The following is a 26,817-nucleotide window of genomic DNA, read 5'->3' as shown; positions in this document are numbered from 1 at the left end:
TAACCTGAAGCACCACTTTAGCTAATGGGGCCTCCTGCTGCTGCCGCGCCGCCAGAGCACAATTTCTGTTCTCATCCTGAAGCAAAGTTCTTAACCTGATGTACTATTTCTGGGTTAGGGGAGTCTGTAACCTGAAGCGTATGTAACCCGAGGTACCACTGTACTATGATTACTTTTTACCCCTTTGGTAAGGATGTGAACCGGTTGTGGGGGGAAATTAAAAATATTTGCTCATATTTCACGAAGCAATGCAGAGCTTTCTTTTTTTAGAATAAAATTTTGTGATGTTGCAAACAGGCGGTTTTAAAAAAAACCTATTGGTAACAGCAGTTTTATATAAACAACTTTGATACCTTGGTTTGCCGTTTTATGTAAGTTATTATTAATAGTATAAAGGGGACTGGTATGCAGTATAATTTATCCAGGTATGAACAGACTGACCAATGCTGAAATTTACTCAGTGACCTGTAACTGTTCTCTATATAAGTAACAGTCAATGAAGTGGAAGCATCATGCTGAACAGATGAAAATGCATGATGGCTGAAGATGGTGGTAGCAGGCTGCTCTAAATTTATTTCTCCTCCATTCTGACCAGTGAACTTTCTGGGCAGCTAAAAGCAAACTTTCTAGCAAATGCCACCACCCCTATGCTGAAAAGGGCACATAAGATGAAACAAGTACAATTTAACAAAATAGCTGTAGTACAGTCCTACTCACAAGCCTCATGAATTTGACTGAGTTATTCAAAGACAGCCTTAGACATGAGCACACAAATATTTTGCCGCCTCCCATCTACAACAAGGGTTATAGGAGGGATTCCCACAATATATGAATTCTACATTGCCAATATTATATGTGCCTGCTTGCAAGTTAGTCCAACTGAGCTCATCGAGACTTACTCCTATCCAAGTATGTATGTACAGTGGTACCTCAGGTTAAGTACTTAATTCGTTCCGGAGGTCCGTTCTTAACCTGAAACTGTTCTTAACCTGAAGCACCACTTTAGCTAATGGGGCCTCCTGCTGCCGCCGCGCCGCCGGAGCACGATTTCTGTTCTCATCCTGAAGCAAAGTTCTTAACCTGAAGCACTATTTCTGGGTTAGCAGAGTCTGCAACCTGAAGCGTATGTAACCTGAGGTACCACTGTAAAGGACTGCAGCTTTAAGTAACATTAGTCTAGGGGAAACATGAACCTAAATACCCAGACTGTCAATGGGGTTCCTCTGAGGAAAGTGTGAACGACATCCTATTCTATCTTTTTGCACAATTTTGGGGGAATACCGTAAACTCTCCCACTGAACTCCATAAGCTTGGAATGGTACGTATGCAAGATACCATACAGAAGTTACTACAGAAGACTAGGCCATTTCTTCAATATACCACAAGGCTGAAATCGTACACACATTCACCCAGGCATGAGTCTCCTTGAATTAAACGGCATTTGCTGATGTGTAGTCAAAGGATTAAAGGCACAAACCCAGAAGTAAGTCCTATATCATTCAATGAGACTTGGTCATAAAGGTTAGGATTGCAGCCATAGTTATTTATACTTTCGCCATAAGGTCCCAAGGCTTTCTATAACATAATACTACAATATTAAAACAAGTTTAAACAATTTACAACAGAATATTATATATTACATTTGGTTTTAATAATTAACATAAAAAAGAAGAGGGGTAGGTCCTAAAATATATATTCCAGTTGTCATAGAGCAGGCAAGGAAAGCCATACAATGGGGAGGAAAGTCTACAAGTTTCGGGGCTGACACACAAACCGCCCTCTGGCGGACCACATAATAATTATAGTAATAATTTATTATTTATACCCCACCCATCTGGCTGGGTTTCCCCAGCCACTCTGGGCAGCTCCCAACAGAATATTAAAGCACAATAAAACATCAAACACTGAAAGCTTCCCTAAAAGGGGAAATATATTATTATGTATTATTATGTTTATTATTAATACCCCATTTATCTGACTGGGTTGTCCCAGCCATTCTGGGCGGCTTGCAACACATATGAAAACATAATAAAACGTCATTTTTGGGGGGGGGGGAGGGACACTCCAACTCTCAAGTGTGGGGGAATTCCCGAGAGGCTCCCCCTGCGATCTCCAGCCCCACGCGGGAAGGATGCGGTTTTTCAGCTATTTCCGATCCCATCTCCCCTCGCTTCTTAGCGTGACTGAAGACTTCCGAGCAAGCACGCGATGCCAAGGAGCTGCGAGATAAGCAGGCGCGCGCTCTTCCGGCCTCCATTGCCGAGCCCTGCAATTACCCCCCGACGTACGTGGGAGCGAGCCGCGCCTTCCGCTCCGCCCCCGGCAAGAGCGGGACAACTTTCTAACTCGTGCCGGGGAGGGAGGCTGGCATCGGGGGCCCTCGCTCCCCTTTCGCGGAAGAGGAGCGTCAGGCAAGTGCCTGTGTCTCGCCTCGCACCTGCCCGCCGTCTCTAAGGCAGCAACAGCTGGAAGCCTCCGAAGGCTCCAGGGAAGCGGGCGCAGCAGCAGCTGCTCCGCTCCCCGCGCCGCAAAACACAAAAGGCGCATTCTCCCGCCGGCCGGGCATGCCAAGCTCGCTTCCTCCCATTGACGCGCAGCTGCGATCCTATGCAGGATCCTATGCTGCACTGACGCGCAGCGGCGATCCTATGCAAGCCCTCTTGGAGCAGCCTCGGCTTGAGGGGGTGGGAATCCCTTCCTAGGGCTCTGGGTTTGTGCAAGCGTCTTTTGGGGGGAGGGAAAGGGGAACTGATCTCTGCGCCGAGATCCCCCAAGTGCCGCCTTTCTGCGGGAAGCGCGATCTACGGTGCAAGCGAAGCCCACCGCGGCGGGCGGGAAGAGTCCTGGGCGCGCAGAACTGCCGCGAGCCGCCTCGAAAACGTAATAACGGCGGCAGAACGAGGCGCGATCGCCGAACGCCTCGCCGCCCGCCTGCCTCGCCGCCCAGCGTGGTCGTGGCGCTGTGTGGCTGGTGGTGGGCCAAGCTCCGCCTCGCCTCGCCTCTCCTCCCCGGTGCGTGTCTGGGGGCGGAGCGCGTCGCTCTCCGGCGGCGGCAGCAGGCGCTGTTGCTGCTGGACTGGCGGGCCAGGCGGCCGCGGCTCCTCCCCGCTTCCTTATCAGCCGCGCCGAGCGTGGGAGCGCCGAGCCCTCCTCGCTCGCCGCCGCCGGTTCCAAGTCCCGCTTCTGGCGGAGGCGATCAGGAAGCAGCGCATCCGGAGCTCCGGCTGCGTCGAGGCGCCCGGGCGGCTGGCTGCCCTTCGCCGGCCCCGCGCGGCTGCCTCGCTCCCCTTCGCGCCGGAGGAGCTCGAGCGGGGGAGCCCTCTCGCCTTTCCCCGAAACTCCCGGGCGTATCTTGGTGGATTTGTCGAGGGGCCCCGACGGGAGGGGAGAACTTGCCCCGAGGGACTCGGAGAAGCGGCTGGAGGCTTGGCTTCGCCCCGGCCCCGCTGGCTGGCGTCCGCCCGGGCCCGGGAGGGAACTTTTGTCCTTCCTGCCGAGCTCTCCGGCCCGGCGGCGGGGCCGGGATTGTTGGAGATCGCGCTCAGAAGTTTAGTTGGAGCCGGAGCCGCCGTCGCTACTGGGCGGGGTAGGGCGCAGGGCGCATTTGGGTAGCTGCGCTCGGGGCTCTTTTTTGTGCTTCTCCGCCTTTGCTCGGCGCGGCGATGAAGCTGAGCCGGCAGTTCACGGTGTTTGGCAGCGCAATCTTCTGCGTGGTGATCTTCTCGCTCTACTTGATGCTGGATCGGGGCCACCTGGACCACCCCAAGAACCACCGCCGCGAAGGCTCCTTCCCCCAGGTGAGTTGGTGCGGGGTTAAGGGGCAGATGGATCGCGGGTGCGCGTGTTTGTGTGTGTATCATACAGGCTTGTCTCGCAACTGCGAGCAGTTACCAGGAGAGAAGGAAATGCAGAAAGCTCGTTTTAGCGACCGTAAACCGATTCCGGATCAGTGCCCTTGCCCGTAGATAGGATCTGAGTCAAGTGGGGTTGGAGGTTGGGGTGTCTCCGGAAAGGAAAGGGGAAGTTGCTCATACTTCCCCCTTGTTCGATGGAGAGTGGGGGGCACTAGGAGACTCCTATCTGCCCCCACTTATTAGTCTGTTTCGATGGGACGAATTCCCGGGTGGAAACTGCACGTGGGATTGTAGCCTTCCCCTTGGGAAAAGTCGCATCCTGACCGACTTCGAATCTTCTTAGTGCCCTACTTTCTATGTTGGGTAGGCTTAATTCGAGCCGCAGGCCAGTCCCGGAGCCAGATTTGAATGTCACCCTCGGCACAGCCTTGGAGTACGTACTTTAGTCATAAAAAGTGCCTGCTACTATCGGTCCTATACTTACTCCAGAGGAGTCATAGCCAGGGAGTAGGGTGCAAGGCTTCAGACAGGTGGCGAGGCTATCAGAAAAGGACAACAATACTCTGCTGCCCTAAAAAAGACCTGGGAAACAAAGGGGATGGTGGCTGTTAACTGCTTGATAGGAGCTGCGTGAATGTGGGAGGGAAACTCATTTGGAGACTGGAAAAAGCAAGTTTTTCCTGTGTGCCTGTTAAATGGGTGCTCTACTGGTCCCAAGGCACAACTGTTTTTTATTTGCAAAGTCTTATTTTTCTCATTCTCTATATTCCCCCTTAGTCCCCAAAGAACTCAAGGCAAAATACATGGGAGTTGCCCTGTTTTTTTTCCTAAACAAAAATTATTTGGCATACTTCAGGCCCTGTGTGCGAGGCTGGACTGAGGCTGCCAAGTTAGCTTTGAGCTAGGTTTCCATGTTTGAAATCCATTGTAGTTACATTACATTATCAAGTTACTTGCTTGTTGCTAGAAAGTTAATACAGTGTGTAAGCATAGGGCTTATTTTCTATACATAAACACACCTTGTTTTACGATTTGTACTTATCCTGATTTTATATGACAAGTACAAATCGACCAAAAGAGTTATGTCAGGCTGAATAATTTCCCCGGGATATATAAGAGGGTGTGCTTGCTTTTGAGACAGGTAACTTTGGCACAGAGAGGTGTGCATTTGAATTGGATAAATGAGGCTTTTCAACTGCTTAACAGGTTAGAATGTACTGCTGGAAAAGAATTGAAATTAGTATCTTATATCAGTAGGAAAGAGCTTCTTTTATTTAAACAAGCTTTTCCTGCAGATCATGGCCTAATGCTCAGAACTGTAAAACTTAACGTGGGTTGTGTAACAAAGTAAGTGTATTTCAACATTTAGTACAGGGCTGGGGTGGGGGGAATCTTGCACCATTCCAGCTCTGTGGTTCTAAAATTTCCAAATTCCTATGCTATTAAGTAAAGTATAGTTACCAAAGACTGCTAGTAAATCTCTCATCTCTTGCGTAACCCGTGCTTTAATATGCACATTCTAGAAAGTGGTATCCTTGCCTTTATGGAGCACAGATATTATGGAAATAATAGGTTTCTGAAGTGTTTAGTGCTTTGATTTTTTTTAATAAAAGCTGCTTAGAAAGTTTTCCTGTGCAACAGTACGCCAGCACGCTAGGTTGCATAGGAAGAAGGCCTTTGGAAGCTATTGGAAAGAGTTGTGACATTCCTGGTTTTGTGTTTGAGAGAGCCCTTAGCTCAGCAGCGGCTTGAAAATAGAGGGTTTTCTAGTTACTCCTGGTAACTTTTGTGGTGTGATTATCTCACCACAAAACACACTCAAATCAATAGTTGCTGCCACTTACTGAGGGAGCAGTATGGATTCTTACTACTTCATTTAAAAGATCCGGTTAGGGTACTGAGTTGCAAGTATTCCACCTTTGGACCCTCTCAACAGCCATCTTCCCTCCCTAAAGGGATAATGACCAGTCTTTGCTGAACAGATAAAGCACTCATGTGAGGTGACAAGAGCCTAGCTTAGAAATCTGTTCAGATCAAGTTTCCTTAACCAAGAAGATCACTTTATTGTGTAAAACAAAACATTAAAAATGCACTTTGGGAAATAAAGGTAAAATGCAATTTCTAGTTTAAAACGAGCCTCTCGATAAATGTGTTAGACAGATGTTTATGCTTGCCTGGTTACAGATCCAGAGGAAAAGGCAGTAATTCTTATTCAAATTCAGGACCTTTCTACTTGGCAGAAAGGTACAGTGTAGTATTCATTAGTTTACCATTAAGCCTCCTACAATATTCCTGGTTGTATACTTGGCTGTGAACTAGCCCCAGGGCACGATCTGATCTTGAATGGCAGACCAGGGCAAGTTCCAGCTTGTCTTCACAGACAGTGTGGCATCTGGGGTGTTCTGATACTGTCTAGAGTGTCAGCTTAAGAAACACACACACAGTTCGCCCTTTGAAAAATAGGCAGGCTGGCCTCAGCAGATGCAGACTCAAAGCGATCATATTTAACTCAGATGGCGTCATATATTCCTAACACTACAGATAACTTAATTGCCTTGAGCATTTGTTTCTTCAGTATCCCAAAGTTTTTTTGTGAAGGGAGGAAATGTGTGATAAGGCATGTGAAGTAGTTGCTTCTTACCGTTTGCATGCGTAGTGTCAAACAAAAGGACATTGTTTAGTGCATTTATATCTAGCCTTGCTTCCGTCATGAAACTCAAAATCTGTACAAGGTGGTGTACTTTGGGTTCCCAGGTGGTCTCCCACCCAGGCACTGTCCAGACCGAAATAGACTAGATAACAAGTATAGCTTTGGGTCTATTCTACGTAGATTCTGGGCATTTTAATTGGAAGTTAAATTCAGTGTGTTGACATGTGGTTCTCCAATACGTGTTGGTTGAAATCTAAAGAATAGGATTTACGCAGTGCTGTTTTTCTAGAAAAAGAGGTGCTGGAACTCAACATGATCTCCTCTCTCATTCTCTTAGAATGGCCATGGTGCCCACCTGAGAGATGCTGGAACTGAGTTCCAGAGAGTTCCGGAAGAAAAAAAAAAGCCCTGGATTTAAGGCCTGTTAGTATGCAGAGTCAGGCATATTTTAAAATATTCAGTGAGACCAGTGGATTTAAGTAAACCTAATTCTTCATAGGATTGGGCTGTTAATATGCAAGTGCTGAAAGAACACAGTCCTGGTAGCTGTGCAGTTTTCTGACTGCAATGAGTTTGTCTCTTGCTACATCAGTTTGTCACTTCTTTCAGACTAGGGATTAAAGTCTTCCCAACCCAAAGGGACTTATACACATCACTTCCATTCACAGCCAATTGTGTGTGATCTTGTGCCCACAATACACAAATATCCAGAGACTGAGGGTCATGAGTCAGACGGCACGTATGTTATAGACATAGGAGACTTCCTGGTACACCCATGGAAGACTCTAGTGGTGCCGTGCTGTGGCCCTTTCCCCTAAAGAAAGGAAACTAATGTTTAAGAAACTAATTCTAAAGGTCCTGAAGTTTTTAAGTGTGGACAAAATGAAATGAAAACCGAAAACAGCAGAAGACCTGCTACAGGTTTACAACATAATACTTTGCACAATTCAGAAGGGGAGAGGATAAGGGCATATTGCCGGGGGGGGGGGGGGGGATAGGCAAGATCAGGCACCAGTCATTACACAATACTTGATTTTTTAAAGTGAGAAACTTGACTTAAAGTCACTTCAGTTTAAAAATCAATATGTACTTTGGCTTTGGGGGTAGAGTTCAGTGAAGTGCTCCTCAGCAAACTGAATCTGTGGAGATGGCAAGGCAGCTCCACACATTACAGAGTAAGATTGGTCGTTGTGTCTCACTGCCATGGGTAAACATCAACATTTTGGCATGATTGAAGGACGCTTGAACACACAATCCACATGAGGCAAGGCAGATCAAATGCGCTTTTCCTGTAACGTCTGAAGAGAATTTAGCATAGGGGCCTAGTTTGCACGTTCACAGTAAACCATAGTTAGTGGGTTTAATTTGAACACATATTTGTGGTCTGTCTTGCTCCCTCCCTGCTAGCACTGGCTCTGTGTTACATCTGTAGTGTCGCTGTCAACGAAACAAACAAAACCGACAAAATTGTTCTGGTGTTCAGTGATGCAGAGCTCTATTGTAGCTCAGGTTCTTAAAATAAAACAGCAGCACCTAGTTCCTCAAAGCTAAGTACCTCAAAATCAGCCTGCAGCATAACATTGTTTTTTTATTCTCTCTGTATCTATGTCGAACATTTGTTTTGAGCCTTCCAAAGTTGGATGTAACAGTAATCTAGGGGTAAAGGTTTGCTTCATCTGCACATAAGCAGGAAGAAGCAAGAAAGCCCTTTTAAACTTTCCTCCCTGTGTTATCAGTGTCCTACCTGTTCTCAAATGTGCAAGCGTTTTGCAAACTTTACAGAACAGACACAATTGACCCAGCGTGGTAATTCACAGACTTGTTCTGTCACATGCAGAGCAGATCTCTCTGTGTCTCTCTCTCTCTCTTTATATAGTTGAAATATCAAAGAATATGACTATCTGGATGTTCAATGGTTTCCTAGTTGAGCAAAGTTATTCCAAAGGGTAAGACTCCTTTCCTGTGCATTTTGTAATTAATCCATCCAAGCATGCAGCTGAAAGTTGTTAGAAGAACAATGAAAAGTACGACTTGTGTTTGCAAAAGGAGTCAGCTCTGACTTTCAGTAGCAAAACAAGAGATTACTGATTCATTTACGGGCTGCAAGCTGAATCTTGCTAGATCTGTTAGTGGGAAAACAGATCAATGTTTCTATAACACAGCACTCGCTAACAGCTCAAAAGATAACCTCAAGGCATTTTGGCCTTAAAGTGTACATGGCACAAAATGCCTAGCTCTGTTTGAATATGATCCTCCCTGGAAAGTTTTGTGCCCTTTTTAGATTTATTGAACGATGTGACACTTGGCATGAATGCCATGAAATAATCAGTTAAGTGTGGCTTTCCTTAAATTTAAACTTCTTCATTTAAACAAAGTGACTCTCTGGTTTTCTAAAGCAGCATCTGAGTGAAGCTAAAGTTTCAAAAATATAAACAGGGTTGTCATTACTGTCTGAATGGAAACTTCCAAGTCAGGCTTCCTCAACCTCTGCCCTCCAGATGTTTTGAGACTACAATTCCCATCATTCCTGACCACTGATCCTGCTAGCTAGGGATCATGGGAGTTGTAGGCCAATACATTTCCCATCATTCCTGACCACTGATCCTGCTAGCTAGGGTTCATGGGAGTTGTAGGCCAAAAACATCTGGAGGGACAAGGTTGAGGAAGCCTGTTCCAAGTAGTCCAAAATTCAACTGCTAATTACCGGCTGGGGTTCCCTTCAGAATGCATATAATGCCTGTTTTAAAACAGCTGCATTGATTACCAGTCTGGGCCCAATTCAAGGTGCTCACATTAATGTTTGAAACCCTAAATGACTTGGGCGCCAAATATCTGAAAAACCACCTCCTTCTCTACAGACCCTCTTGAGTATTAAGACCAGCAGTGGGAGCCCTCTTGGTAGTTCCACCTCCCTCAGATGTTGGGCAGAAAAAGCTATTATGTGTGGCAGATGTGTTTGGCATCTTCATTATGCAGCTTTTATCGTATGATAAAGACGCACCTCTTTGCCCTGACCTTTGATACTTGAGATAATGTGTTTTCAGGACCTACCCTATTCCTATGGCTGTGCTTTGTTCAAGCTTTTAGTGTTGATTTTTAGATTGTTTTGACCCATCTTGTGACTTCCTGGTGAAGTTCAGGCTGTAAATATTAATAACAATGCAGTAACAACATAATCTGTTGTAGTGTTCCTATAATCATAGAATTGTAGAGTTAGATGGGACCGCGAGGATCATCTAGTCCAACTCCATTGAATCTTTTGCACAACGTGGCAAAATCTCCCAAAGGGCAGTGTAACCATCTCCTAACCTTAGTTGGAGCTTAGGAGCATGTTGTGGGGTCTCATTCCTCCTTTTGCCTGATCTGTCATTCCCCATGCAAACTTCCCCTTCCCTAGAGGGGAAGACTTGGGAGATCTGAATTTATATTGCTGGCAGTGTTAGACACTCAGATATATGAGCTAATTGCCAAAACGGCACCTAAAACCCAGGTTACAGCCGCCACAACGGAATGTCTAGACCAGGCACCCCCAACCTGCGGCCCTCTAGATGTTTCGGCCTACAACTCCCATGATCCCTAGCTAACAGGAGTAGTGGTCAGGGATGATGGGAATTGTAGTCCAAAACACCTGGAGGGCCGAAGGTTGGGGGTGCCTGATCTAGACACCTTTTTTAAAAAAAACAATGAAATTTATGATGATTCATTTCATTTCTGTACCTTTCTATATTTTAAAGAAAAAATATAGCTGTTTACAACACGTTAAATAAAATAATTCGGTATAAAACAAATGTAAGCTTCAATAAAAATATTTCAAACCCTTCCCTAAGTGACATTTTGCTTTCCCCAGATTTATTTACCTACTTAATTTATATAGCTGCCCCAAAGCAGAAGTACTCTAGGAAGCCAGTATAGTGTAGTGGTTTGTGTTGGACTGGAGTTCAAATCCCTACTCAGTCATGAAGCTCACGGGTTACTTTGGGCCAGTTGCTGTAGGGATTAACTGAGGAGGGGAGTACTCCTTGGAGTAAAAGATGAGATATAAATGCAATAAATAAGCTCTTATTTACTGGAGAGCCAGTGTGGTGTAGTGGTTAAGAGCTGTAGCCTCGTAATCTGGTGAACCGGGTTCGCTTCCCCGCTCCTCCACATGCAGCTGCTGGGTGACCTTGGGCCAGTCACACTTCTTTGAAGTCTCTCAGCCCCACTCACCTCATAGAGTGTTTGTTGTGGGGGAGGAAGGGAAAGGAGATTGTTAGCCACTTTGAGACTCCTTGGGGTAGTGATAAAGCGGGATATCAAATCCAAACTCCTCCTCTTCTGCTTACCATCTTAAGAAACCAGGAGGGGCCAGCCAGATGGAGATGTCAGTCGCCAGCTTGGCATCCAGTGATCTCCACGTGTTCGCAGTTGGCCCTGCGCAAGTTGCATAATACGCCTAGTGCCTGGGGAATTTTTAACACTGAATTGTCTGCTCAGCTATTAAGCTCGCTTGGTAGTATTGTGCAAATCACTTTTATCAGCTAAATTGACTCTGATTACTGAGTTTTGGATACCCAGAACTCTGCATTGCTTCAGTGCTCTCCACAGCTGGGAGGGGGCGGGAAGCCCATGAGTAAAGTATAATTATGATGAGAACGAAGCAGTTCCTCTTCTAAAGCTAATTTTTATCTGTTGCGGCAAAAACAACAGTTTTGCATCACAAAGCCAAAGCTTTTTATCATGGCATAAGATTTCAAGGAAGTGGACTGTAGTCCATGAAAGCTTACATTCGCCAAAATAAGTGTATTATCATTAGGTGCTGTAAGAGTCTTTAATTTTTCTTCTGAAGCTGTTATATTCTTAAAGTTTTTTTTGATATTCCAGAATGTTACTAAAGAATGAAAGCCTTCAGCCCTGTGAGAATCCATAATTGCGAATACAAAGAATTCAAGTTTTGTATTGTTCGAGATGCAACTGTGAATTGATTGAGGTTGTGAGGTTTCAAAAAGTACTAAGTAGATTTTATACCGGATGCTCCTGCTTGAAGAAAAGCAGGAACCAACTTGCATGTGCTTGCAAAACATTACTTCTGTAGCCAAATATCATATCTGTGTTCCCTGGAATCATTAGTTCAGGTGTTCCAAAATTATGGTAATAAAGTAATAGATTTGAAATGCACACCGCTCGCTCATTGTCTTAACTGGAAGTGATTTTGTTGTTGTATAATTCTGAAGGACTGCTAAGATTAGAATGTTTCAGATAATTTTGGCCTTAGACATTTGGTTAATGTACCACCAGGGGGCATGAAGTAACACTTCAGTGCTTTAGCTCTTTTTTAAAAAAACTTTCTCAGTGCTGCCATAATATTTATAAATTGCTTTCAGATGTTCAGCTTTGCAGATGCCAGAAAGAATACTGCGAACCTTTGTATTCCCCCCCCCAAAAAAAATCTGTCACATCAATGTAATGATCTAATCAGCAACTAAGCAACTAGTGTGGCTTGTAAACCTGATAAAAACTGTAACATTTGAATGGAAAGGTATTAATGAGCCTTCCTTTTAGAAAGCAGCTCATTCAGACAGAAGCTTAAAAAATGCAACTGTGTATTAAGACAGAAAATAAAGGAGCTAGCTGCAAAGGATCTAGACTGGGGAAAAGACAACAACCCCCAGGATTCCTGCAGAAATGCTAATAAGAAACAGAAATTCCCCGAAGGAGAATTTACATGCTGTTGAATGGATTAGCGTTACTGTACCTGGTGTAAAACAGGATGTATTGTCCTTCAGTAGATAGAATTTGAGTTTTAGCTGGTTCAACGTGTGTTCCTGTGCATTTTCTGTTGTGGACTTGGGGCAGATCACTGTCTTTAAACTTTCTTTTTTAGAAAACAATTTTTATTGGTTTTTACACATGTTTTCCAAACATAACATAACATCCCATCTTATACACTATAATAAACCTTTGGCTACCACAGCCCAGGACTTCCATCAACCTTGACTAATGGTTTTCTAGCTTTCTTTCTGATTTTGCATTTTATTTTAATAGTTACTGCTATAAAATCCAAATCCTAAATAAACTCCCCTTAGTTCTTTTTCGCAATAATTCATATAGTTCTCCTTACAAAACTTCTTGCAACCCTACAAGCGATGTCAGTTGATTACAATTGTCTTTCAAATACAGTGGTGCCTCGCAAGACGAAAAGAATCCGTTCCGGGAGTCTTTTCGTCTTGCGGTTTTTTCGTCTTGCGAAGCAAGCCCATTGACGGAGAAGCGCTATTAGCGCTATTGGCTAAAAAAGGGCTAAAAACGGCTTTTTTAGGGGGGGGGGATTAGCGGTTTTGCTGCTAAAATGCTTTTAGCAGCTTAGCGATTCAGAATAAGGGGTTTTAGAGCAAAAAAAAAATTCAGTTTTTTTCGTCATTTTTCGTCTTGTGAAGCAAGCCCATAGGGAAATTCGTCTTGCGAAGCGCCTCTGCAGACGGAAAACCCTTTCGTCTTGCGGGTTTTCCGTCTTGCGAGGCATTCGTCTTGCGGGGCACCACTGTATATCATAAATTTCTTCCAATCTTTCAGGAAAGCCTGGTCTTGCTGGTTCCGAATTTTCCCAGTTAATTTCGCCAACTCGGCATAGTCCATCAGTTTCATCTGCCACTCTTCTTTTGTTGACACTGTCTTTAAACTTTCGGTCATCAGTGGATTAAAAGTTGCTGTTTTAGATTGTTGTAGCAGTGTTAAAACTGGTATATAAACGATCGTTTTACATTTACATAAAATAGGTAGCTGACACCTGTCATGGCTCTGCATTTTTCCTCAAGTGCATTTGGTAGTTGATTCAATGATCCTAGTCTAGACCAGTTTGCAACCAATATGTTGGTGACAATCCGCTTGACACCGGCTGTTGGACATTGAACAACAGTTGCCATTAGCAAGGAATGCACTGGAGAAGTTACACTTCTCTGCACCGATTAGTGCCTTTTTGTGCCTGGGGAAGGCAGCATACATGACACAAGCAATAGCACAAGGGAAGATGTGTGGAAAAACTCCCAATAAACCAGGGAGGAAATAACACCTGCTTCCCAGAGCATTGATGGTGTGGACAAGCCTCAGCTGGTTGAACTTGCTCTTTTGCTCTCCTGAAACTTTTTCCAGTTCCTCTTGAAAACGGGTTATTAAAATTATATGTCGTAAAGAAAATGTCTGCATATTAATGAAAATATTAGACCATCTTTTATTAACTTTTGCAGCAGGCTACAAAACCTTTCAGTCAGGTCTTGCCCTTAATAGGAAGACAAGTTCTCAGATGTGCTTTTAGTTGAAAACATGGCTGAAAAGAATTGAAAAGATAAAATTTGAAAACGTCTGTCTCTTCACTTGATTTGTAACGGATTTGGTCAGTGCTTTCTTACTGTTTTTTTTTTTTTATATTAAGACTTTTAATTATTGAAGAAAACAGTCTTCATTATTTTAATCTTTTTCTGAGAAAGTTTTCTTTGGTCATCAAGGGCTCTTCTTTTCCATTTCCTTTCCTCTGGACTCTGAAGGCCTGTTTAGTAGAGTTGTGAGTTTCATTCAGTACAAGTGGGATGTGAAATACAGTAGCTTGCACATCTGAAGGACTAATGTTGTGCCTCTCCACAGGGTCAGCTTTCAATACTGCAAGAGAAAATAGACCACCTGGAGCGCTTATTGGCAGAAAATAATGAAATAATTTCAAACATAAGAGATTCTGTGATCAATTTGAGTGAATCTGTCAAAGATGGACAACGTACTCCAGAGGCTATAAACTTCAGTCAAGGAAACTTCTCTGAGCTGTCACCTCTTGCCACTATGTACCTCTCAGTTGACCCTGAGGATTGTCAGTTTGCATCAAAAAGTGGAAGGCAAGCTTCAGATGTACAGGTAAGAATATAGTGAATTTATTGCTACGGATGAACTGAGTATTTAATTCCTTTCCTTGCAGTCTCACTGGGTGCTCAGTCATAGGTTAATCCTGTTTGTGCAGGTCCCCCCCCCCTTCTTTAAGAATGCACAGAAAGTCCACATTTAAACTACAATTCTTGTATATACTTTTTACATAAAATACACCCGTCCATAAAATATGCATTTTGTGCAGATCTTTTGCAAACCAAAAAAGAAGTGTGTAATGCAGGGGTCAGCAAACTTTTTCAGCAGGGGGGCGGTCCCTCAGACCTTGTGGTGGGCCGGACTGTATTTTGAAGGAAAAAATAATGAATGAATTCCTATGCCCCCAAAATAACCCAGAGATGCATTTTAAATAAAAGGACACATTCTACTCATGTAAAAACACGCTGATTCCCAGACCGTCTGCGGGCTGGATTTAGAAGGCGATTGGGCCAGATCCGGCCCCCAGGCCTTAGTTTGCCTACCCATGTTGTAATGCAACTGGAAACTTTTTTTTCCAAACCTCAGCCAAAGTCAGGAAAACAGGCTAGACTACTTCCTCCTCCATTCCTAACCACTACTAAGCTTTTTAAAGTGGGCCCTTAAGCGAGTTTCCCAAACAACTTAGTTGATTTGCAGGTTAACCAAACAGCACTTGACTGTAAGTTATACTTAAGTCAGTGGGACTTACAAGAAAAGGTGGCTGTGTTGCAGCTTGAGGGGTGTTTTTTGTTCAGTTCTTTGGTTTTAAGGAATTGCCTCGTTCTTTCCAGGTGGAATCTGAGTGGATAATTGGTTGGTACTCTTGGCTCATCTAAGAAATGAGAGGTCATGCATGGTGTGGCATTGTATAGTTGCAGCATTCTCGTTGTACTTTGGAATGATTGTGCCCACATAGAGTATTTTTCTATAGGCATGTTAAAAGATACATCTTTATGATGCAAATTACATTTAAGAACTAAACTTAAATCTGAAAAGCTATAGCATGGATGTTAAAATGTTTCAAGATATGAAGATACTGAATAATGGGAGGTCTGCAAGCTCAAAAGATTGAGCCAGGTTGCCAGCCTTGTTTTGTGTTATAAGGCTTTTGCAAATAAAGCACTGCTTAAGTCCAACAGCCAGAGATTTGACTGTTTTCCACAGGTCATTATGTAAATGTCAGCTTTTGTTGGCATTTTAGCTCTTGGCCATGTGAATGCGCCTGCTATTCTTTCTCAGCTTCTTTTCTTTCTCTGACCTCTTTTTTCTTTCTTTTCTGGACAGTTTTCTTTCCCATCCATCATATTCAACACTCCTTCCCTCCTTTTTACTGTGGTCCATTAACTGCCCAGGTATCTGCTGCTTCTTTTCCTGGGCCACACCATCTTACTAGGTTTCCTTGTTTAGACCCTTTCTGTCTCCAGTCAGTGACAGCCAAGTGACTTTTCTAACCCCTTCCAACATTAAGAAAGATTAGGTGATTGTTGACGGAGGCTTCTGTGTCATAAATACAAAAATATTTCTGCATTACTGTGTAGATGAAAGCCACTGTGGTAAAGATCATCGTCATACAAATTCCCCCAAAGGAGACGATAATTCTAGTTGCATTGAATGGAATTCATTGATACCTAGTCAGCATCTCAGCAGTTCCAGCTAATATCAGTTATGTAAACCCTGATTTTGATCCGAAAGATTTTATTCTGCAACAGAATACCGACACGCAACTGCGTGCTTTGCAAGGTTTAGATAGGATTTTAGTTTGTAGGACTGAAGATTGATGCCCATGTTGCAGCATCTTTATTAAAAAGAGTGTAGAATGCATCGTGTCCCTTTGTTCACTTACTGTAAGGTGTAATAGTTGCTTGGTCACCTTTGAGCAGGTTTTGTGGGGAAGGTAAGCCGTAATTGCAGAATCAAATGTGTCATGGAGAGCAGTCATGCTCAGGCTTCCCTGTTTATGTCTTGTACTTTGAACAAATCAAGAAAAAGCACCCATATCAGCTCACTGTGTTAATACCTGATTTAATGCTGATTCCACCAGCCTTGTGCTTGTAATTATAGTGGGTTATTAAGACTCATGTGATGGCACAGTTAAAAAACAAATCCCAGCATTAAGCAGCAGGTTACTATTGCTAGAATACTTTCTTACATGGGACAAAGGGAGCTCAACGACAGCAACTAAACATGTCTTTAAGACAGAATATTTATACTCTTTATTAGAGATGGGGGGAGGGACTTCCATGCTGCAGCTTGAAAGTGTTTTCAAGAAGTCTTCATTAAATATTAGACATATAAAAGATTTTTTTGAGCGTAATTGGGAACTGCTGGTGTCTGTTGTTTCATTGGTTTTTCTCATACATTTGTACCTTGGAAGTTCCAAAATGTTTGGAAACCAAACCACAGCTTCCGACTGGCTGCAGGAAGCTCCTGCAGCCAATCAGAAGCTGCGGAAGCCCCATTGGACATTCAGGTTCCAAAAGAACATTTGCAAACCGGAACACTCATTTTTGGGTTTCTGGCGTTCAGGAGCCAAAACGTCTGAGTTCCAGGGCGTTCGGGAGCCAAGGTACGACTGTAGTCATATTTGATGCCTTGTTCTTGTTCAGAAAGGAGTTAACACTCTAGGCATGCAGAAAGTGGGGTTGTGGCGATTACTGATCACATTCAGTAGGTGCAAAGTTTCATGTAAATAACTTAATCAGATACTTTGCTCAAAGTATTCCATGTAAATTCTCATTTGAATAAAGAACATAGACAAATTTGCAGTGTGAGTTTTTTCCCCTTACTATTTTTTTAAAAAAATAATAATTTGCAACTGACTACAGCCTTGCCTTTGTAAGTGCAGAACTGTGTACTTCAACCACTGAATGTGTTCTCATGTAACCTTTTTTCTTCATCCATTTTAGATGCTAGATGTCTATGACATTCTTCCTTTTGATAATCCAGATGGTGGAGTTTGGAAACAAGGATTTGATATCACCTATGATGAACACGAGTGGGACAGTGAACCCCTTCAAGTTTTTGTTGTGCCTCATTCGCATAATGATCCAGGTAATACAAAATTCTAAAAGGATTTGGAGATTTATTTTTGCATGGCAGTTGCCATCTCTATCTGCTGGGCCTCGAATGGGGCTGAAATGTGGTCCTTGACATTCTTTCTGTGTAGGGCAGGTTTTATCCCTTGTTAGGGCAGTAGCACGAGGCATATCTGGCAAGTAAGAGTCTTAACACTCTAAAATCCAGAGCCATTTGATTCTTTGGATAAGACCAGTAAGCTTATTTAAGGAACAGACGGATTGAGAAATGCTGCGAGCCCAAAGCTTGCATGGGAAACATGCCATCATTATCATTATTTTTTACATAAAACAGAAAAGGGCTAAAGCGAATAACATATTCCAACAGATAACTGTAAAGTTCTGCATTTACCTTGGAACAGAAGATGCAGAAATACAGGATAGATGATGCTTGGTTTGGCAGCAGTATATATGAAAAGAAGGTAGAAGTATTAATGGCTAAATAGGCTAAATAGGTCTGCAGCTTGATGCGAGATTGAAAAAGGCTAATGCAGTTCTAGGCTGCATCAATAGAAATATAAGGCCAGTTCGCAAAAAGCAATCGTACTGGTCTATTCTGCTTTGGTCAGATATCACCTGGAGTACTGTGGTGAGTTCTGGGCATGGCAGTTTAAGACAGATATTGACAAACTGGAATTTGTTCAGTGAAGAGGGAAACAAAGATGTTGAGGGGTCTGGAGAACAAATCCTTTGAGGAGAGATTGAAGGACTTGGGATATTTAGCTTAGAGAAGAGATGATTAAAAAGGCAATATGATAGACATCTTCAGATATTTGAAGGGCTGCCACATAGGTGATAGACAAAATGTATTTTCTGTTACTCCAGAGGGTAGGGCCTGAACAAATGGGTTCAAGTTGTAAGACAAAGGATTCAGAGTACATGTTAGGGAGAACTTCCTAACCCAATGTGTTTGCTGCTCATTGTATTTCTTTACAAAGGGGATGGCCATGCAACTGAACTGACTTTTGTTGGTTCACTTTTTATTATTTCAAAACATGTGCTGTTCCCCATGAACTTCAGCCATCTTATAGCATGAGTAGCTAATTTGGTGACCTCCAGAAGCTGCTCCCATCAGCCTTTGCCACCATAGCCAATGGTGGGAGTTGTAGATGGTTACACCATTGTTTAGCACAGGCATAGGCAAACTTGGCTCTCCAAATGTTTTGGGACTACAACACCCACCATCCCCAGCTAACAGGACCAGTGGTCAGGGATGATGGGAATTGTAGTCTCAAAAACATCTGGAGGGCTGAGTTTGCCTGTGCCTGGTTTAGCATCATGTTGGTTACCCCTGTCTTACAGCATTAGATGCTCAGATCATTCACCAAGATGCAGTATTACCACCATAATTTTTGTTTTTGAAGTGCTAAAAAGCAACAAGATATAAGATGCACTTAATTTTTCAGTGTCTCTGTGTATGTGTCACTGCCAGTCTGCAAAATTCTTCCAGTGTAACCTTAGTCAGGTAAATGACTCTTGACTAATGTTTCTGGTAAATCCTGTATTCCACTTAATTTAGTCACTGTGTGATCTTTTTGTGTTTAAAAGGCTGGCTGAAGACATTTGATGACTACTTTAGAGATCAGACGCAGCATATTCTCAATAACATGGTTCTAAAGCTGCAAGAAGACAAAGGGAGGAAATTTATATGGTCTGAAATCTCTTATTTTTCCAAGTGGTGGGATGGAATAGATAGTCAGAAGAAGGATGCTGTGAAAAGGTCTGTATATTTTATTGATTGATTGATTGATTGATTGATTGTATGTATATGTATATGCCTCCCATTCTGTCAGAGGCCCTAAAGGCAGTTTAGTATTAAACTACATCGATATTAACTATAGTTTTCGTTATTTGCAGGTTCATAAATTGTAGTGTTCTACGTGTTGCTGTATCTGGGATCCCCCTCCCCCCATATACAATTTAGTGGAATTCCTTAACAGTTAAATTACCAAGCGCTATAAGATTAGGGGGACGCGGGTGGCGCTGTGGGTAAAACCGCAGTGCCTAGGACTTGCCGATCGTATGGTCGGCGGTTCGAATCCCCGCGGCGGGGTGAGCTCCCGTCCTTCGGTCTCAGCTCCTGCCCACCTAGCAGTTCGAAAGCACCCCTAAGTGCAGGTAGATAAATAGGTACCGCTTTATAGCGGGAAGGTAAACGGCGTTTTTGTGTGCTGCGCTGGTGCTGGCTCACCAGAGCAGCGATGTCACACTGGCCATGTGACCCGGAAGTGTCTTTGGACAGCACTGGCTCCCGGCCTCTTAAGTGAGATGAGCGCACAACCCTAGAGTCTGACACGACTGGCCCGTATGGGCAGGGGTACCTTTATAAGATTAACACTTCGGAGCAGAAATAATGGTGGCACAAGCAATTCTTCAGTGAAAACAGTGTTTTGGGTTACCACTTAAACGAACAAAAGACAAACAAACCCCAAACCTGCAATAAGGTGGTTATTTGGCTAGCTTTTAAGATACAGAAATGCCAGAATTCAGCTACTCTAGAAAGTTGTTGAATTAGGCATTTTTCTCCGTTTCTTTGCTGTTCTCCTTCATGTGGTTGTCACTCATTTGTTGTAGCTTCAGTTGAATTTTCTGTTTCTGAAACCGGAAGCATTAACAATGCTGTAGCGAATGTGGCAAGTTGTTGGCAGGAGCCTTCCCAATAAGTATTCAAGTGCTTGCCACGGACCAAAGGGCAGGGCAGCGTAGCTTTATTAGCACTGCGTACAAGTCAAGTGGGGACAGTTCCTGAGGCTGATTGACGAGTGTGACTAAATCGCAGGACTGGGAAGTGAAAATAGAATGACAAGTGAAAATGAAATTACTGCATCAGATCTGGTGCTCTTAACTCCACAGAGAGATGCAAATTAACTTTGTGTTGCTGACACAAAGCATACGGATCAACATTCATTTTTCTTGAAACCCTTTGAAAGAGATTTTGCTTGCAGTATTCATTGCTATGGTATTGCCCCAAATAGTGTTGTCATGATGCATAATTTTTCAATAGTGAGCTTTATGGCTTAGTATATTTTGCATGCAAAACAAGCATATTGGTATTCTGAGTGTTCATTACAACCTGCTTGATAACACCTCTAGGTTGATATCCAGAAGCAATGTAGTTCAAGTCAGTGAGAGCCATTCCAATTAGTGCTTTTAAAAGTTGATGCTGGAGAGAGAGAAAGAGGTGTGTTATTTTTTAAATGCTCAGCATTTTTTCTGTACGAACTGCCTGTCTAGTCCAGCGTTCTGTTTCAGATAGTTGCCCGTCACAAGCAGGGTGATGGCGGAGATCATTGTCCTTTGTTGTTTGGCTCCCCAACATTTGGTGGTACAGTGGTACCTCGGGTTAAGTACTTAATTCGTTCTGGAGGTCCATTCTTAACCTGAAACTGTTCTTAACCTGAAGCACCACTTTAGCTAATGGGGCCGCCACTCTGCTGCTGTACAATTTCTGTTCTCATCCTGAAGCAAAGTTCTTAACCTGAAGCACTATTTCTGGGTTAGTGGAGTCTGTAACCTGAAGCGTCTGTAACCTGAAGCGTCTGTAACCTGAAGCGTATGTAACCCGAGGTACAGTGGTGCCTCGCAAGACGAAAAGAATCCGTTCCGTGAGTCTCTTCGTCTAGCGGTTTTTTCGTCTTGCGAAGCAACCCCATTAGCGCTATTAGCGGTTTAGTGGCTATTAGCGGCTATTAAAGGCTTAAGGGATTAGCGGATTAGCTGCTAAAAGGCTATTAGCAGCTTAGTGCCTTAGAAAAAGGGGGTGGGGAGCGGAAAAAACCCCCCAGGAATCGCAAGACATTTTCGTCTTGCGAAGCAAGCCCATAGAGAAATTCGTCCTGCGAAGCACCCCAAAACGGAAAACCCTTTCGTCTAGCGGGTTTTCCGTCTTGCGAGGCATTCGCCTTGCGGGGCACCACTGTACCACTGTACTCAGATGCTGAATTTGTGATACAGCAACAGGCAGGGAGATTCATTTAGCTATCATGGCAAATTGTGGTGTGCCTTTTTCTTGCCGCATACTTGACTCCTCTGTGTTTGCCGTTTTGTGTCAAGGAATCATAGAATTAAAGAGTTGCAAGGGACCATGAGAGTCATCTAGTCCAACCCCTTGCAACGCAGGGATCCTTTTCCCAGCGTGGGGCTCAAACCCACAACCCTGAGATTAAGAGTCTCATGTTCTACCAACTGAGCTGAGAGCACAGTACCTTCCACTAAAATCCAGTAAAGAAGGGAAATGCTTGCAGGGACAAGCTAGGGTGCTTGATCTGTGCTGAGGAAGAGAAGCCTTAGATTGGAAGAAGGGCCGGGTACTATATATGGCAATGTAAATTCTATTACTGGGGTGTCTCTGGATCTCCTTAATGTCCGGGACACTCAGCCTGCCTGCTCCAAAAGTTTTGTGCAGCAATGAAAGAACCTCTTGGGCTACTGAGCTAGAACATAATTTGTGGGATCCTCACATTCTGTTAAAAATCCTGTTAGTCTCAATTTAAAAAGAAGAGGAGGTACTAATCAACAAATTATTTATTGATTGTAAGAAAGTCCTCTTTGATACTGCTGCTAATTTATAATGACTTGGTAATTGGCAATTAGAGACTTTTGACTTGCATTAAGACACAGAAGCTAGATCAAAGTGAATTTTCGTGCGTGGATTTCACGCTTTAGAACTAACAGTGTAAATACATATACTTTCATTTTTCACTGCCACACAAATTGGAATGTTCAACATTTGTTTCAGATTTGTCTGCGCATACGTTATTAGGGCAGAAGTTGATAAAATATCTGGCCCATTTTTGGATACACCTTTCCATTGGCTTTTCGTCTATAACTTCCGCTGTCCGCACTATGCGAGTTACTTTTAGTGGTCATCCTCTTTGAGGAACAAGTATTGAAGGGAACGATGAGGAGGCTTGAGCAAAGAGTTTGCAAGAGCCATCTCATGAATAAAAACCAGAACTGGCAGCTGCCTACAGGTTTGAGGGAGAAGGAAATGGAAAAGGGCCCAAAGGAAATTAAATCCGTCTCAATCCTCTTGTTTTTCTCAATTTAGTCAAAGGGATATGGCTTTTAAAATCTGGACATGGGCAGAGGGATGGGTATTTCAGGTGAATTGCCTGTGTCATATTAATAGCTGCTTTCTAGAGATAGATTACCTGTCAACCTTTTCTAAACAAATGAGGGTAAACTATTGCTAACTCAGGTTAGTACAGCAACTTGAGAATGAAACATCTTTTTATATGGGGTGGGAGGAGGACAGACAACCAACCCATGTTTAAAATACAGGCACAGTCTGTCAACAGTTGCACTTTATTGAACCCACTGATTTAAGTCACACTGTTCCCACTGAACATGCCAGCTACACGACGGAAATATGTTAGGAGTCAAAAAGTGCTTAAGTGTGATTTAAGATACTGCCTGTGGCCATTCTTATTTCGAGAGGGTGCTGTTCAGAGCGGTCAAAGCTGAAGCTTTTAGAGCATTTCGGTTTCTATAGAATTGAGAGTGCAGCTCTTCCAGAGCTTGTGTAAAGCAGGCTTTAGACAAGGGGTGAAGAATCTGTTTCACAGGCCAGTCACCCCAAACCCCTGCCACCTGTCCACCAGCTGATGTCACTGGGTGATGTCAGTTGATGAGCTGAGGGGGCGGGGTTCAATGCTGCTGAGTTTTGGACCAGTCACCTTGAAAATGATTTTATCGTTAGAAGATGTTCCATAACATGAAAGAGGGTTAATTGTGTATATGATTCCTAATAGAATCTGCTTCTTAACATTTTACAGAGGGCTAAGAGTGGTCTTGTTGAATGGGGAAAGTATTGTTCCTTGTATATAATTTTTACTAAATTTTCTGTTTTACAATTTAAAATACTCATTTTTACATCCTTAAGATATAAATGACTTCCCTTCTTCTCTTTCCATGGTTCATTTTACATATCATAAACCCCTGCATATTTTACAAAAACTATACCATTCAATATTCCATTATTGCATCCATCAAAGCTTAGTTACACTGTGGAGTTTATCTTAATGCTGCCAGCATTTTCAGCTGTACACAGTTATTTCCCATACATTCTATAAATGTTTTCCAATATTCTCTAAACGTATGTTCTTCTTGTTCTCTTATTCTATATGTTAAGTTTGCAAGTTGCGCATATTCTGTCAACTTAAGTTGCCATTCTTCTTTCACCGCAACATCTATGGCATAGTGAAAGTATTGTTAATATTTAAGTATCATTGCTGCCAACATTGTATGTTGCTGCTCCAGATAATCTATTGATTGGAAATAGTTACATGCATGAATAAAAGTTTAGTAAATATGTTTTTCAGGTTAATTGAAGATGGACAGTTTGAAATTGTAACGGGGGGATGGGTCATGCCTGACGAAGCATCTGCTCATTATTTTGCTATAATTGACCAGCTGATAGAAGGGCATCAATGGCTGGAGAAGGCACTAGGTGAGTTCATGTAACTTTTGCCTTGTGATTTCATTGTGACAAGGTATTTTATTTCATTAACAGTATTTTAGAAAAACTGTTAATTAAATGATTGCGTTTTCAACATTGACAACCACAGTACAGTGGTACCTTGGTATACAAACTTAATCCATTCCGGAAGTCCGTTCTTAAACCAAGGCATACTTTCCCATAGCAGTGGGGGACTCAGTGGGACTCACTTTACAAATGGAACACACTCAACAGGAAGCGAAACATGTTCTTATTCCAAGGCAAAGTGCACACACCAAAACACCTACTTCCGGGTTTGCAGCGTTCTTAATCCAAGTTGTTCATAAACTAAGCTGTTCTTAAACCGAGGTACCACTGTACATTAGTTGCAGGAAAGTTATAAATAACAGTTTTTAGTTTATGTAGTAGTGTACCTTTGAGTTTTATATGGTGAAACTCGCTTTACCCAGAGTTATAGAGGAAGCAGATGTCATTGTGAAAACTCAGAGAACTCAGTTAAGCCTAAAACGGTTAATGCAGCAGATTTCTTACCACCTACAGATCAGAATAAATAATTCAGTTACTTACTGCTATTGATTATTTTTATCCATAGACTGCAGTGGTTTGCCATAGTAATCATTTTTAAATGCTTTCCTGGTCATAATCTATTGTAGTGTAATCCTAATCATGGCTAGCTTCAAAGTGCCCTGCTTTGAAGAAAAAAAAACATGATTGAGCTACTAATGGTTAAAATTGGTGCCGCCATAATTCTGCACAGTGGTTAGTTTCTTTTTAAAAAAGGAGGGTGACTTTACATGTGGGAGGATGAACATGCTAGTCTCTTAATAATTATTAAGAGATTGCAGTCTTGACATGCCCAATGTGTAATTTGAAACTTAAGCAATTAAAAATTGCGTAGAAAGAATCCTTAAAATAAATGCCACTTGAAAAACAACAACTTCAATTAGTAAAGTATAATTGCAGTCCTGTAGGCAAGTGGTATGTCATTTTTAGCCATACTGTTTTGTTTTCATTCTTGCATAATTGGTTAGGGGTGCGAGCCAGACATTTTTGATACGAGAAAAAAAATATTTATTTTCTGTGAATCCCCAGGTGCATAAACAAACACTAGCCGAATTATAAAAGCTCTTCCCTGATAAGTAAATTAAATTTCTGCGTCATCGTCCCCCCCTTCTTTTAACGTAGTTAAGTGGTAAGGATTTGAGTTTCTATAGGATGAGATCTTAACTGTGCAAGACTAGGTGCACTTTCATTTTTATTCCACTATGGCGTACATTTTCAACATGTATTCTTTTTTTATTAGGAGTGAAACCAAAATCTGGTTGGGCAGTTGATCCCTTTGGACATTCACCAACCATGGCTTATCTTTTGAAACGCACTGGATTTTCCAATATGCTTATACAGAGAGTTCATTATTCAATTAAAAAGTATCATGCAGCCCAGAAGACACTAGAATTTTTTTGGAGACAGAATTGGGGTATGTATTCCCTTTTTTGCATGACCTTATGCCAAGAACTGTCATAGCAACAAATACTTTGAAACTGAAAGGTCTTGCTTTGACCCGGAACATTTAATAGATAATACAGTTTTCTATGTTGCTATCTCCAGAACTAATTTGTAACTTCAAAATGATTTATAGAACTACATGCAATACACTATTCATCCGGTGCACTAGACTTTAGTCTAACGAAAGCTCATACTATAATAATTTTCAGTTTGTAAGGTGCTGCAGGAGTCTTGCTCGGTTTTGCTGAAACACAAAAATATAGCTATTCAGAAATGAAAAGATAATGGGCTGCTTTGCACATAATGCTAAACCATGGTTTTGCGCTACGTGATGGAGCCTAAGTAAAGCATTGGCTCACGTTCTTTTTCTTCTCTTTCAGTCAGGAGGAGACCTTCTGTCATGTTTGCTTTCAGTTTCAAATGACTTAGTTTTATGGATAAGTCAGGAATTCTGACTTACAACAGTGGTTGGTTAATGTTTAGCATGGGGTAGAGGGAAATGTGTGAACCTGCTTCTCTTAGGCATGCACCGCCATTTAGAATTAAACCATGATTTAGTACAGCGTTCACACTTGCCCAGCGTTCATCTTGCACTGGAATTGTCAAAACAGGTCTTCATAACAGATTTTTTCTTGAAAACTGTGGTGGGTAGTAGGTTAAAATATACAATAATTGTAATCAGGTTGGTCAGTGTTCACTGAAGCCATGTCATGGGGAAGGGATCAGCAGTGGAAAATAGGATTATTTTTGGCATTTCTTTATACTCCTTTTAGCTATTTCCAGATTGCAGGTCACAAGGATGTTAAGGTGTTAAATGAGTGTTACTTTTACAGAACTCTGAAAATGCTCAGTGACCTTCAAGAAATTGCATGTGGAGCTCACCTATGTCATATCACATAAAGTACTGAAAGCAGCACCTTAAAGTTTGAAAAGCCGGGAGTGACTATGTAATATAGCTATTTAAAGCTCATGCTGGCAAACAAAGAGATTCTTTCTTTGTCCTTAGTGATTGAGGAATAATTGGAGTTTGCTTTGGAAAACTGAAGATAGAAAGTGTTTCAGGCAATTCTGTTTATTTGAGACAGAGGCAAAGGTTATACTTTACAGAGGGAAACAAATGTTGGAAAGTGCCTGGGCTAAAGTTGCCATATTTCAAAAAGTAAAAATCAGGGCACCCTGAAAGTTGACTTGCCTAAGATCCAGGACAAAGTGCTGCTTTTCGAAAATTCCCCTGGATGTCAGTTCCACCTTTGAAAATCCTGGTAATGTCCAGGAAAATCTGGACGTATGGCAGACCTAGCCTGGAAACTATTTGGCACCAGAAAGCTATATTATTAAACTTAATTCTCCATTGCTGTAGGAAGTTGTCTCAACTATATTTGGCATGTTAAGTTTATGCAAGGAAATGTA

General features: G+C 42.5%; 1 protein-coding gene across 1 annotated transcript in view; it reads left to right on the top strand.

Annotated features, from left to right (window-relative positions):
* The first annotated feature begins 3,057 nt into the window (after window positions 1-3,057).
* Window positions 3,058-26,817, top strand: part of MAN2A1 (mannosidase alpha class 2A member 1) — a 64,672-nt gene continuing 40,912 nt past the window's right edge. The window contains exons 1-6 of the mRNA XM_083403706.1: window positions 3,058-3,797; window positions 14,122-14,382; window positions 17,274-17,418; window positions 18,990-19,161; window positions 23,765-23,892; window positions 25,205-25,378. Coding sequence (XP_083259832.1) covers window positions 3,663-3,797; window positions 14,122-14,382; window positions 17,274-17,418; window positions 18,990-19,161; window positions 23,765-23,892; window positions 25,205-25,378 — 1,015 coding nt within the window. The 5' untranslated portion in view covers window positions 3,058-3,662. The remainder of the gene's footprint in view (window positions 3,798-14,121; window positions 14,383-17,273; window positions 17,419-18,989; window positions 19,162-23,764; window positions 23,893-25,204; window positions 25,379-26,817) is intronic.

Source organism: Podarcis tiliguerta, assembly GCF_965153285.1.
Source record: "Podarcis tiliguerta genome assembly, chromosome: 11".
NCBI classification, from domain to species: domain Eukaryota; kingdom Metazoa; phylum Chordata; class Lepidosauria; order Squamata; family Lacertidae; genus Podarcis; species Podarcis tiliguerta.
This window is presented reverse-complemented; position numbering and strand designations above follow the sequence as displayed.